This window comes from Leopardus geoffroyi, chromosome B3 (assembly GCF_018350155.1).
Source record: "Leopardus geoffroyi isolate Oge1 chromosome B3, O.geoffroyi_Oge1_pat1.0, whole genome shotgun sequence".
NCBI lineage: Eukaryota > Metazoa > Chordata > Mammalia > Carnivora > Felidae > Leopardus > Leopardus geoffroyi.
Genome location: NC_059337.1, coordinates 144,972,238 through 144,985,517, shown reverse-complemented (window position 1 = coordinate 144,985,517; position 13,280 = coordinate 144,972,238). Strand labels below are relative to the sequence as shown.

Below are 13,280 nucleotides of genomic sequence, written 5' to 3'. Positions count from 1 at the left end.
CCACGGAAGTTTTTGGAACTGAGCAGGGATATGCACGTTGTGGTGTGGCGAACGGCAGGGTTCGATGCTCAGCAGGACGGATCTGCATTTACGTGAAGAACTTGTGTCTCCTCAGCAGCTCGTTTTCCAGGGTTTCATTTCTCCGGGCACTTGAGATGTCACTGTAGTTACGTGACAACGTGTGCTGGCTTTTGGTTCCTTCAGCTACGTTTTTGTTAAACTGCTGTTTGTGTTCCAGGTTGCTGTTGTCAAAATGAAGAACACTGAGCGAATTTATGCGATGAAAATCCTCAACAAGTGGGAAATGCTTAAAAGAGCAGAGGTAAGCGTGGAGTAGTAAAGAGTAACAGGAGAAGGGGGTTGTGAGGGGCATGGGCTGGGTCCCCACCACAGTCCTCGCAGAGCTGGGCCTCCCCCCTCCCTCCTTGACGAAGAGTGACCTGTGTCTTGTCGCCTGTCGCCACCGTCTCCGCCCCTCCCGGCGCGCACGCCTCTCTGCGCCAGAGCCCCCGCCCCCGCCCCGGCCGAGGGCTGCTCACTGTAAGGACCAATCAAAACCTTTGCGGGAACTCTGGGCATTTATCTCAGCTCTGCCTCCCGTGCACAAGGCATTACGGGATCTGGAGCCTGCGTAAGCACAGAGATGTCTGTGTACGCCCTCCCAGAGGGAGGACGGAGATCGTAAGCAGAAGTAGGTGGTCACTGCTTGGCAGGTCCAGATGCGCTTTTCCTTACTTCGCTGTCCCTCCCTCTGGGGCCTGTTTCACGGTCCCGACCCTGGCCGCTCCGGCCCCCGATGGAGTCGGTGAGGCTGCTGGGCCAGCCCGAGCTCTTCCTCTGGTCCTACCAGACTCACCCCCAGTCTGCCTTCACCCCCCATCCTCTGTGGTCCTCCACTTTGCGTCAGGGAGCCAAGCATCCTTCCTTTCCCGGGCTCTGTCACTTACCCTGTGTCCTCTCGCTGGGCTCCCCCAGGCTGAACGCCCTCAGCGCCACCCTCTGCTGCCCCAGCTGTGAAGCAAGCTCACCCCGGGACTGAGCGCCCCTGGGATTAGCCACCTCCTCCTCCGGAAACTGCTTCTCTGGTTTCTGGCCTCTTGTCGTGTCACTCTGAACCTTCCTTGTAATTTTAGGTGGCCCTTCCTGTGCTCGGTAGTTCTTCCCTGGGATGATGATGCCACTTGGGCAGATACCAGTACAAACGTCTGTTCTGGTCAGATCCCTCCCCTGAGCTCAGGCTGTCGTCAGCTTGGTGGGTGGGCGTTCTCACTCAGTATCCTCAGTGCGTCCTACCTGTCCGTCACAGCCTGTTCTCCTTCCCCGTCCCTACCCTCCTCCTTCCCACCGTGGTGCCCAGCACCGGGCCTCTGCCGGATGAATGCAGGCTGGTTAACGAAGCATCGCTGTGTTTGTGGTCACCTGGGCCTGGGGACTCTGCCTCAGGCGGTACCGCGGTGGCCGTGCCTCGGCCCCAGCAGCCCTTCGTGGCACCGTCAGCGCTCTGGGGGTCAAGGGAAATCGCTGGAGTGACTCTTCCGTGGGAACAGGGTAGTTGGTGGTGCATAAGAGTTTGGGGGAGGAATAAGCAGGGAAATAAAGGCTAGTAGCAAATTCATTTAAGTTTATATTTTTAGAGGAGTGATTGGTTGTTCAGCGTCAGCCTCCAGACCGGGGGTGTGTGTGTGTGTGTGTGTGTGTTTAAAAGTCCCAAGGTTGGGGAGAGGTGATTCGCACCTTATAACTAATTAGTATTTACCCAAATGTCATGGTGAGTACATTCTGAAATTATGAAATTTAAATCTGGTTACAGAGATCCTACCTAATTGGCATAGTCGGAAAAGTCCAAGGATGTCTGCTAATTATTACGATTATCCCAGGGTATATGTCATGGGATATATGTGTGTGTGATACATATAAAAACATAATAATATTGATATAAAATGGTTAAAGTAATTTATCATTTTATTCCTAACAAATTAGTTTACTGTGAACACTAAATCTTTGAAAGCATGACGTCACCAAGAGGGGGCGGTGGAAAAGTCGCTAGGCTGTGAACTCATAACTTTGTGGGTCGTGCTGTGCTTTCTAGCTCATCTGTTTTGCTCATTAAAAAAGTACTGAAAGTTCTCAAAACAGAACTGCTGAATAATACATATATTTCCTGTCTGTGGGTCATCATGCTGGTGACCCTGAGCTTAAGAATGGCTTTTATTCTAAATGTGGATGGGTCGACCCTTGAGAACGTGGAGCCCCGGCCCTGGGGCTTCCTTGCAGCTGCCCTGCGCCAGGCCCTGTGGGCTGGGGGGCCGCGGGCTGGGGGGCATAGCATTGGTCTCTGCACATTTGGACATCTAGGCTGATGGCTGGCCCATTTGAGTTGTTTTATCTGCTTTTAATTAGTAGAATTGGGGCACATCTACTTCAGTCATTTTTTTTTTCGAAATAAAAAGTGTTTAAAATAGGTTTAGAATAGAAAGCTCATAGGACAGAACAAGTTCCAGAGGTCACTGTGAGTCTCATGAGAGAGCAGGTAGGACTCCCCGGTGCCTTGTGGACCAAGGGCTCCCATCAGTGCCACTGTCATTTTTGTTAAGCTGTGCAAGTTTCAGATCTAGAGGGAGTTAAAATCTTAGGTGATGAACAAAGAGAAAGTTTTATTATGATTATGCCAGAATACCTGGTCACTTTTAAATCTAGGTACCACCTGTGTAATAAAGCTCTTAAAAAAAAAAAACCGTAACAGCCCAAAAGACAGCCTTTTACTATGTGCTGCAGACCATACTTCTTCACAGAATCCTGTTATGCCCGTGGCACCAGTTACCGTGATTAAATCACTTCCCAGCGCTCAGCTCAGTAAGCAGGTGTGTGCCGTTTCCTGCCAGCCATGTGGCTGCTAAACTGTAGGCGTGTGACAGCGAGGGGCAGACGCGGGGCGGCCACATCCCAGGCTATCGAGAGGAAGCCGGTCTGGTCCAGAGAGGTCGGGCAGTGCTGGGTGGGAGGGGCCTACCCAGGAGAGTGTTGCTGAGATCCACCTGTGAGCCGGGCCGACTCGCCTTTGGTGGCTGCAGAGGTGGCGTGTGTGGAAGGGGCGGGGGGCCGGGCCCGGCCTGAGGAAGTGAGCTCTCCGACGCCTTGGTGCAGGAAAGGCCTGGGGGAGGCGAGGATGCGTCTGGTTCCAGGTGAGTGAGGGAGGCCGAGCTTCCTGCAGCCTGGGAGGCAGGTGACGCGTCGGCAGAGACCCCTCTGTTCAGGACCGTACTCCTTGGACGGGCCCACACCGACTCTCCCCCCGACTCTTTACAGACTGCTTGTTTCCGAGAAGAGCGCGACGTGCTGGTGAACGGCGACTGCCAGTGGATCACTACTCTGCACTACGCCTTTCAGGACGAAAACTACCTGGTATGTCTGGGTCTCAGGCGCTTCCAGAGTCTGTCAAATGGCACGTGGGTGAAATTGGTTGATTCCTTTGTGCTGCTACTAAAAACCGAACGAGGCGGTTTGCAGTTGACAGTGTTTATATGTGCTCGGAGAGAGCGAAGGGGTTGGTTCAAGGTAGTAACTGGGTGGGGTTTTTTAAAGGCAGACAATTCTCATCATGAGATAACCTGATTAGTTTTGTTCCCCGGGTTTATTACATTTAAACAAACTGGGGCTTCAAGACATTTTCCATCTTGGATTATGTTTGAAGAGGGAGGGCCGCGAGGACCCACAGTGGCTCAGCCTTTGGCGCTGAGTGGGTAATCGTGTCACCCACGATGCCTGACGCTGTCCGAGGACACTGCTGGTGTGCAGTCCTCCCCGAACGAGCTGGGCTCGCTGACGTCTTCTGACGTGGGTTTTGGGGGGGCTCTTGTTATCTGTTTCTTCTGACCTGAGTGGGGGCTTTCAGTCTTGACCAGTCGGTCTGCTGTGCGATTGACACGTGTGCCCCGAGGTGAGCGTAGATGCCTATAAAACAGACACAAAACAGCGGCTCACGAGGGAGAAGAAGCCAAACCTTTGCCCTCGGCTGCTCTTCATTCCAGAGTGACCGTGTGACCGAAGGTTTGCTTAAACCTAAAAAGGTCCTCACGTGGAGCTCTGGGTGTGCGGGGCAAGCACCGTCCTTGGAGAAGCTGGTCTCTGCCCGGCTCCTCCTGCCTGTGCAGCCCCAGCGGTGGCCGCAGGGGCTTTGAAGGTCTGCACAGCCTCGGGCCAGGGACCTGAGCTCGATCTCCCTGAGCTCACCCGCACTTCTGTGCTCCGTTCCTACAGCAAGAGGGACATAGGGTCTCTTTTATTCATCTTACAACCGTCTCTTTCCCACGTCAAAGACATCCGTCAGTTTTGAATGTCCAGAATTAGGTAACATGGTTTGTTATGCTGTTTATTTAGAATTTACAACATATATGTTTATGTCTACAGAGGGACCGTTGTGTTTATCAAGCAGGGGCGCGTGGGTTAGCTCCGTCTCCCCAGGGACCCCGTGCCTTAGGCCCTGAAGGTTGTCACCACGTTTTAAATGGGGCATCTGGAGCGGGAGGGGACGTAGCCACTTGTCCAAGCGTGTGACGGGAGGTGGTGCTCAGGGCCCTTCCCCAGCAGACCGCCGAGTGCACATCACCCCCGCTCAGAGGCGACCATCTCGGGTCCATTTCCGAGGAGTTCAGGCGCAGATCTGTACAGAAGGAAAACAACATATTTTGTTTAATCTTTCCTGAAGTCAGCGTAGCGTCTTGCAGTCTGAAATGTCTGATAGAAGATGGTCAGTTAGGAATCACAGCCAAGAAGGCATCTTCTTGAGTGTTTGGAGTTGCACAAATAGAGGTACAGTGAAAATCAAGAAGGAAGGCAGGGGCTCCGGGCTTGCTAGTGTGTGAACCTGGGCCCTGGTACTGGGGTTCGCAGACCCGTGGCTGGCTGCTGTCTCTGCCGCCCCTGAGTGGTGCTGTCGGGCAGGTTCCTTCTCTCTGGGACCCCGGCAGTTTCTGCCTTTGTGGGGTGGTGGAGAAGCAGGCCTGGAGAGCGGGGCAGGCCGCGTCAGGCCTCCTTCCTCGTGCGGAGTCATTGGGCTGCCCCACAGAGCCCATTCTCGTTGCTCCTTCTGTTGGAGGCATCTAAACTTGGCGTGTCCTAAAAATTAAACCTGTTTCTCCAGTGACTAGAAGGGTGTTGCCTTGTTGACTTAGAATCCCTGTGTTTCATGACAGAGGAAATAATTGGTCTGGTTCTTACTCTAAAAGTAAGTTTCTGCCTTATGGCCCCTTAGTTTACTTTCTTACGGATTCCTTACAGTTCTCCAGGAGCCTATCGATCATATTCAGTGCTGCTGCGAAGCATTTTCATTTTTCTGTTTAGAATTCTAGGCAAGCATGGAAACCGTTGAGACTCGGCTAGATGGGTGCTTGACTTACTCCTACCGCTTTCTTCGGGGCCGGAGAACTTCTCCCTTCGCCCCGCACGCCCGCCCGCCAGCCTGTGGTCTGGCCTCTGCCTCCACATAGTACTCCCCGGTGCCTGTCACCCTCCTCTCCTTCCAGGACCACGTCCTGGCCTCCCAGCCCCTCTCCTGCCCTGCTCTCGGCCCCCATCCTCTGCGCTGTTGTTCCTGAAATTTGTTCTCTGTCAGATGCCTAACTGAAAGTACGACAGTATATGGTGCCGGAAGGTACTGAGCGGGGAAATCCTGGATGACACAGGAGCAGCTGGGAAGCCAGCGCTCCAGACTGGAAGAGCCAGAGGACTTCCGTGGTAGGACTTCGGCCTTTTGTTGTCAGGCCTCGCGCTGACTGAATATTCTGTTCTCTCCCACCTCTTCCCACCTGTAGTACTTAGTCATGGATTACTACGTGGGTGGTGATTTACTGACCCTGCTCAGTAAATTCGAAGACAAGCTTCCAGAAGATATGGCAAGGTTCTACATCGGTGAAATGGTGTTGGCCATCGATTCCATCCATCAGCTTCACTACGTGCACAGGTACACACCTTTTGTGTTTTATGGGAACGGCATTGAATACGTGAAGATGCCCTTTCGGGGCCCCGAGGCTCTGTCGAAGGCTCCAGGCCGTCCAGAGAGGCCACGCGGTTCGCAGACCCCGGGCCGCCCCAGCGCCTGGGACCAGACCCAGGTCCCAGCGTTACTGTGACGATGAGGATGCTCGAGCGCGGGTCCCCCAGAGCCGCCTTGTCTTCAGATGTTTTGCTGACATCAGCTCATCCTCCCGCTGCTGATCCCTCCTCCCTGGGGTGCCCGCCCCCTAGTTCACGGGTTCCCTGACTGTCTGCTGTCTCAGCCACAACACCTTCCCTGGTGCACGGCCCCCATCATGGCACTCACAGAGGAGGACTGGGTTGGGGAGAGGGGCCCAGCACAGCACCTCGAGCGAGAATAACTGGTTCTGTGTGGCCGTGTGCCTCCCGCCCTCCCGGGCGCGCTGCGGGCCCGCCCTGCATCCTGCGCGGGCGCCACCTCTGTGTCTTTCTGCTGCTTAAGACAGCGAGTTCGTCCTGTGGGGTTGGCTGTTTATTTTAATAATTTTTATCAAATATGTTCATGGTAACGGTTTTTTCAAGTCAGGTAGCGCTACAGGGCTTAAGAGAAAGCACGCGTCTCCTGCCCTGCCCGGATTCCACTGGCCACAGGTAGCTCGTCGGCTTTTTACGCTGTTTCTTGCGGCACTTGCCTCATATTCCTAACTAACCAGCTTCTCTCGCCATTTTCTTTTTTGCAGAGGAGGGAGAGTCAGATCACATCTGTTAAGATGCAGTTTACTCTTTCCAGAAGTAGCTCTCTCCCTCAGCCCTCTCCCACACACACTCTCAGACCTCCCTCCCACAGCGTCCCGGTTCCTGAGCGATAACTGTTGGTTAAATCCCTGTCAGGGTCATCGTGGAACACCTGTGTGAGTGTGACAGATGAGCCTGGCGGTTCCCGCATTTCCACTTCCATAAGTCGTTTCCTCCGGGGGTGGCAATGGTCCTGGGTCTTCACTTGCGGGCTTTTCCGTGGCAGCCGTCACTGGTTACCCCAAACTGGCTGGTCATCCCCTGTGCTGAATTACAAAGCTCTGCGCACGCAGGCGTGTCAGGTAGCATAGGTCTGATTTTTCTTGGAACCACTGCTCCTTCTTTCCCGCTCCCTTCTGCCCTGGGTGCCTCTGCCAGCATCCTGAGAGTTCTTTCCCCGGAGACGCTCCCGTCCCGTGTCCCCGGATTGGATCCCTTGCTGTCCAAGTGACACATCTTCCTTTCTCGGTCTGTTCTTTTGATTTGGTAGCATGGATTGTCTGTAGTTTCTGGATCAAGGTGGCTTGTGAGATCACGTTTTTGGATCAGTATCTTAATTCCATCCACATGTGTGACTGACGGATGATCTAGTAAGAATTTTAGATTGGAAATCACCTTCCTCGGGACTGCGAGGGCATTACCGTCCTCCGTTGGGAGGCTCACGGCCACCGCGATCCCCCTGGCGTCACATCGGGCCCCGCTGCCGCCTCGCCCAGGGCCCGGCCTCTGCTGCCCGTCAGGAGGTTTTCCTGAGCAGACACAGCTCCTGCTGCAAGGGTGGCCACGGCACGGGGTGTCACAAGAACAGCCCTTCAGGTCTCGCCGTGAGTCGTACCTCACTGCTCAGTGGGGAAACTGAGGCGCGGGGGCCACGTGCCCCTGCCCAGGGCACTGCCCTGTGGGTCCAGGTATCGCAGAGTAAGCAGAGGGCGCGGCTCCCAAAGAACCTTCACTTCTTTTAGGGCATTTTCTCTTTTTTCATGGATTCTTTAATGTCGATGTGCTTGCTTTTCTAACAGTTACTATAGTTGTTTTCAACATTCGATTTTATATTCTGACAGAAATTTGACTAATTCATACCAGAGCTAAATGTCTTTGTATTTGTCACCGATCTCCAGGGAAATTAATCTGACCAGTTTTTCAGTGGTTTATTCTTTCTCTGTTTTCCCTAATTAGAAAGCTTTTCCCTTATTTTCTTAATTAGCTATGTAGAAGCTTCACTCTGTCATTTGATCTCCAGACATAGTAGGAGAACGAAATGTGTGATTAACCGCCCTCCCCCGTCAACTCAGTATTCAGACTTAGCACTTGGACGACCCGGTCTGAAAACCGAAAGCTTGCATTTTTGCTAGAAAGGCTACAAAGCCAGGTTTGGTAGGAAGTCGGCCCTGTCCCGGCCACAGGTGGTAGATTCGCTGTGGGTCGAAGCAGCATTCGACGGGGCCGGAAGTGAGTGTGTGTCGTCAGCACAGCGGCCGTGTCCCTGCTGGATTTAAGAAGCAGGACTCAGACCCTGTGCTACAGCTGTGGGGCCTTTCCTGTAGCTGGATGTGGGCCGTGGGGACTCGGGCCGTGCCCACCGCCCTCCGGCCGGGCTGCTGCAGGCAGAGCAGGTGCTCCCTGGCTTTGGCAGCGTGGGAAGCGGTGGGCAGCCGGGACCAGGGGGCACGGCACACAGGCGGGTACAGCCCCTTCTGGAGCGGTCAGCCCCAGATCACAGCAGAGGCAGAAACGAAGAGTGACAGAGTCACTTGCCTTCGAGGACATGACGTCCCCAGAGAGAACGGAGAGTGCAGCTCAGAAACAAAGTCAGAACGGTGCAGTTTTAAGAGAAGGGATATCCAGAGAACAAAAACAAAAACTGGAACAAATAGCTGCGCGGGAGAGATGCAGGATGAAGCAGAGGAATCTGACGAAGGTAGCCCGGGGCAGGCCGGGTGGCCGCTGTGGTTCTGGAGCGGGTCTGATTTTATCTTTAGGAGGCCCTCCTGTTGTCCCAAGACCAGCTCACTTAGGAAGTGTGTCTTTGCCCCAGTGAGGTGAGATGACATCTTTATCACGCACTCACTCCCCATGACGTTCTGTCCTGTCGTCTTTCTGTCTGTCTGTGCACCAGGGCCGTACCGCTTTAATTTCGGAGGCAGAAGCCGTGTCGGACTAGTTCCCCCATCAGACCCCTTTCTTTCTCTCCAGGGTTTTTCTAGCTGTCCTCACGCATTAATTGATCCATGTGAACTTTAGTATCAGGTTGGCTGCAAGAAACAGGACATGGGAAAATTTTTAATTTGATGGGCCCATCAGTCTGTAATGCAGTCCCTTTTTCTTTTTTTTTTTTTTAACTTCTGGAAGGTTTTCTCAGATTGTAGATTCAAATATTATGTTTTATTCTTTTATTCTTTCAATTTCTTTGGGGACTGCAGTTATTTGTATGTGTCATCTATTTTCATTCCCCTACATCTTTCCCTCCCTTTCTTCAGTGCCCTTTCATTAGATTTTTACTGGAATTTGTTCTATGGGCATCTTATAATTTAGTCACCATTCCTGATAAGATTTTGTCTTCTGTTTCTTCCTTGAGTTAAATCTCTTCATTTCTTCCTGCTTTTGTCTGGTTCTGCTCTTAATTTTTTATTTTTCTGACTCATTGAGGGTTTGCTTTGTTTTTCCTCTTTATTTCGGTTTGGGGTGCCGCGCTAGTTTCTTTTGCTTTGTGGATCTTTCTTTGGGTAAGAATTGTCATCGTCTTCTCACCTTTGTTTGTGACATGCGTCCCTGCTGTTGGGAGTAGCTGAGGTGTGGTGTTCTGTCGTGTGAACACATACCTGAGCTCCTCTTGGTGAACATCTGCCTTTCCTCCTGAAGTCTGTTCCCTTTTGTGCCGTCCAGTCACATGAACTTGTTTGACCAGGAAGGAGAGCTTGTGCTTTAAAGGCCGTCCGCCTCCCCAGGGGCCCCACGTTTGCAAGTCCACAGAGCAGCAGGTCGGCCGTGGACCTGCCTTCCTGCCACGAACTTGCTGCTGACAGCTGGGCAGATGGCTTAGGTCTTCAGCCCCCGGGTCTTTGTCCGCCAGATACAGCGTGGGGTACGTGGGGGGCTGTTGGCCTGCCGTGGTCTTGCCCCAGAGCCTCACCTGTCTGTTGCTCTCATCACGTCTGTGCTCAGACACCCTTTGCCCCGTTTTCTGCTGCTTCTGGTTTCTTCCCAGCGCTTATCGTGGGCGTCCTACCCTGGTGCTGACTGAGACCACGTGCGTGTTCATGCATTCGCATGTTCATTTTCTGCCCTCTCAGCTGGTGGAAGTTTCGTGATGGCAGGGGCTGTGGGGCCTGGTTGCTGTCATAGACCTGGGGTCAAGCACAGCACCGGGCACCAAGGAGACACTCAGGAAGCATGGTCAGCTGTGCGGTGGGAACAAGATGGTGTGTCGTCGGATTGACTGGGGATTAGCTCATGCACAGGAGTGAGCGGTAGTGGTGGTGACTGCCTCTCCGTACGCGTGTGCGAGTAGAGTGCCACGGAGAGACATTTTCCCAAGATTGCCACAGCTGTCCTGAAAGGGCATTAGCATTTCCTCAGCGGGTACGCCACTGGTGACAGGCTTTGACCTGCCTAATGTGTGGCGTGGAAATGGTTGACTCCCTGATTTGTTTTACTCACAGAGACATTAAACCTGACAATGTCCTTTTGGACGTGAATGGTCACATCCGCCTGGCCGACTTTGGATCCTGTTTGAAGATGAGTGACGATGGAACTGTAGGTATTTCTGTTGGAGATTTTTCACTTGGTTCTGGGTTTTGCTTGTAGTTAGAAGGGACTTAACATTTCAATTTGAGGTCCAGTTAAGAAACCAAGTTTATGAATGTGAATTAAAAAGATTCACGTTTGGGGGACAGTTTAAATTTTCTAATGAAGTTGAAAACCTTGGTTTTGATGTCCATGTCTCATCAGTAGTACGTGTGCCTTCCAAGTTGGGGGTCGTCCCTTTCCTCACGTGGCGAGGTGGCTGAGCACGCCATTGCCGCAGCGACACGCAGGCCCCCTCGGTCCTTTCTTGAAACGTCCGGTGTGGGCCGGTCAGGCGCTCAGACGTTGACTGTGTTAGCGACTCCTCATTTCTGTGTGCGGGCAGGTAACTTCCTGTCAGGCAGGGCTTTTCTCTCTGTGGGTGTTGTCCATCTAGAAATAGGGATCCTTGATACTAGGGTTACTCTCTTTCTTCCCACCAAAGCAGTCTCTTATTTCCCCAGTCTTGACCACGTGTTGCTTAGTTGAGATTGGTGCTGCCCTCAAATCCAGCCTTCCGACGACAAGCGTGGTGGTCTCGGACTGAGCTCGAGTGTTGGTTCCCTTTCCTGGCCGCACGTCCCCTCACCCTTCCCGTGCTGCCACCTCACGCTGGTCTCCCCACTGTCCACCGTACGGTTCCTGCAGCCGGGCGGCCGAGCGGGGAAGTGACTCTGGTCACATGATGGAGGCCGACCTCCCCGCGGTCCAGTCTGACCCGGGTGCTGCTCGTATCCCTTGGCCCCTCCTCAGACGTGACCCGAGGGAGAGTCTGTCTGGCCTTCCTGGGCCAGGCCTTCTGTTGTGGTTGCTCCCTCAGTCTAATGGACTTTGTTCTCCATGCGCTCCAAGACCAGTCTGGTTCCTCAGCTGACCCGCTGCCCCCTTGTTTTCTCACGACGCTCACTGCCCTCGCTGGCCACGGCTTTCCGGAGCGATGGCCCCACGTCAAGCCTGTTCCTGCTAACGTCAGTGGCTGAAGAACTGTCCTTTCCCTTGTAGAGGCCTGAGCCTCCTGGTTCCCCATCTGGAGAATTCCTGAGTACCCAGCCAGTGCCTGGACTATTTCCAGATGTTCCCATTTGGGAGATGGAAGTGTAGGCCCTGGGGGAGCAGCCTTAGCGTCTGTGGAAACAGACATTCAGTGTCTTGGGCCCCACCCTAGAATTTCTGTTGCACAAGAGCCCGGGTGGCCTGTATGCACACGGAAGTTTGCGAAGGGTTGGCCTGAACACACATGGCTTCTGGACCACACTTCGGGCAGTGACAGAGGATGTGGGAAATGCCACCCCTTGAGGGACCACAGTGCCCTCTGGGGGCTGTGCTGGGCATGCGGGTAAGGAGAGACCAGGCATGCGAGGCCATCTCACACTTTCTGGAAACTGCCCCACGTTTACTGCTGCAGGAGAGCATTCATTTGCAGTGAATTTTGAATTACTAGGGTTTCAAATCATGCTCGTGTGCTAGTTTTATTCCACGGTTATTTCATCATTTGCTATCAGTGTTTTAGAGGGAGTAGTTGGGAATTTGGAATCGGAGCTGCCCCAGGATTTCCCTCCGACACCCCCTCTCCTTCAAGGTCCAGTCCTCTGTGGCCGTGGGCACCCCTGACTACATCTCGCCCGAGATCCTGCAGGCCATGGAGGACGGCATGGGCAAGTACGGCCCCGAGTGTGACTGGTGGTCCCTGGGCGTCTGCATGTACGAGATGCTGTATGGAGAGACGCCCTTCTACGCAGAGTCCCTCGTGGAGACCTACGGAAAGATCATGAACCACGAAGTAAGATGTCGCATCTCCACGTCCTGTTTGTTCGAGCCCCGAGGCAGGGGCCCGGAGGCGGGAGGGCTGCCGGGAAGCTGTCCGCGTCTTTGGGGAGGAGACGATAGGGTTGGAGCAGGCTGCTGGCCTCCGGACAGGAGCAGAGATCTGCGGGTGGAGTCGGCACAAGCTGCCGGCACGGGAGGTGTGGGCGTGGGGGGAGAGAGTGAGCTTTGAGCTGGAGTGGCGGTGTTCGGGGCCCTGTGTTCGCAGGGCTGTGCCGGGTGTGGCCTCGGGATGGCGAGGGGCGGGGGCCCGTTGGGCTCTTCCACCTGTGGGTCTGGATTCATCAGTGTGACCACAGCTGCTCTTCTCGAGTCTGTTTCCCGGAGATTACTTGTCCGGACCAGGCCAGGCGCCCGCGCGTAGCACTCTTCCACCTCCTTGACCCGGCTTCCTTTTCCCTTTCCAGCTGTGCCTTTCCCCCCCTTGACCTTGCCTCCCGTCGGCCTCGCCTTCATTTCTTGTTCGTTTTCCCATTGCTCTTCCGCTTCCTGTTTTGTCACCTGTTTCCCTTAGTCACATGTGTCCTCATGCCGCTCCCACCCTGTGGCCGTGTGCTCACCGCCTCCTTCCCCAGTCTGTCACCCGCACCCTCCAAGTGAGCTTCTCTCTGCTGACCGGTCCTCAGCCCCGTCCCCCAGCAACTCTTCGTGTCGGGGGCCCGTGAACACTAACGTGGTGGGTGGTCTGCCATGCAACTCCCAATCAGGGCAAGCCATGGTTTTTAAAGACACTTTCCCAGAATAGAGATGATTGTTTTCACTTGGAAGTTAGCTTAGCCTTACCAGAAAAACAGCACAGAAGTGCATAGCGTAGACGGTGGAAATCACCCCCTCCGCGTCTTGGCGATAAATGCCGTCACGGTACCGAACAGGACTCCGTGGATTCTAAAGAGCCTGCTGGCAAG

General features: G+C 53.9%; 1 protein-coding gene across 1 annotated transcript in view; it reads left to right on the top strand.

The window, feature by feature from the left end:
• CDC42BPB (CDC42 binding protein kinase beta) overlaps window positions 1-13,280 on the top strand; it is a 102,854-nt gene that overhangs the window by 46,302 nt on the left and 43,272 nt on the right. Inside the window, exons 3-7 of the mRNA XM_045448322.1 lie at window positions 239-322; window positions 3,307-3,402; window positions 5,811-5,959; window positions 10,428-10,521; window positions 12,131-12,331. Of these exons, the coding sequence (XP_045304278.1) occupies window positions 239-322; window positions 3,307-3,402; window positions 5,811-5,959; window positions 10,428-10,521; window positions 12,131-12,331 (624 nt within the window). The remainder of the gene's footprint in view (window positions 1-238; window positions 323-3,306; window positions 3,403-5,810; window positions 5,960-10,427; window positions 10,522-12,130; window positions 12,332-13,280) is intronic.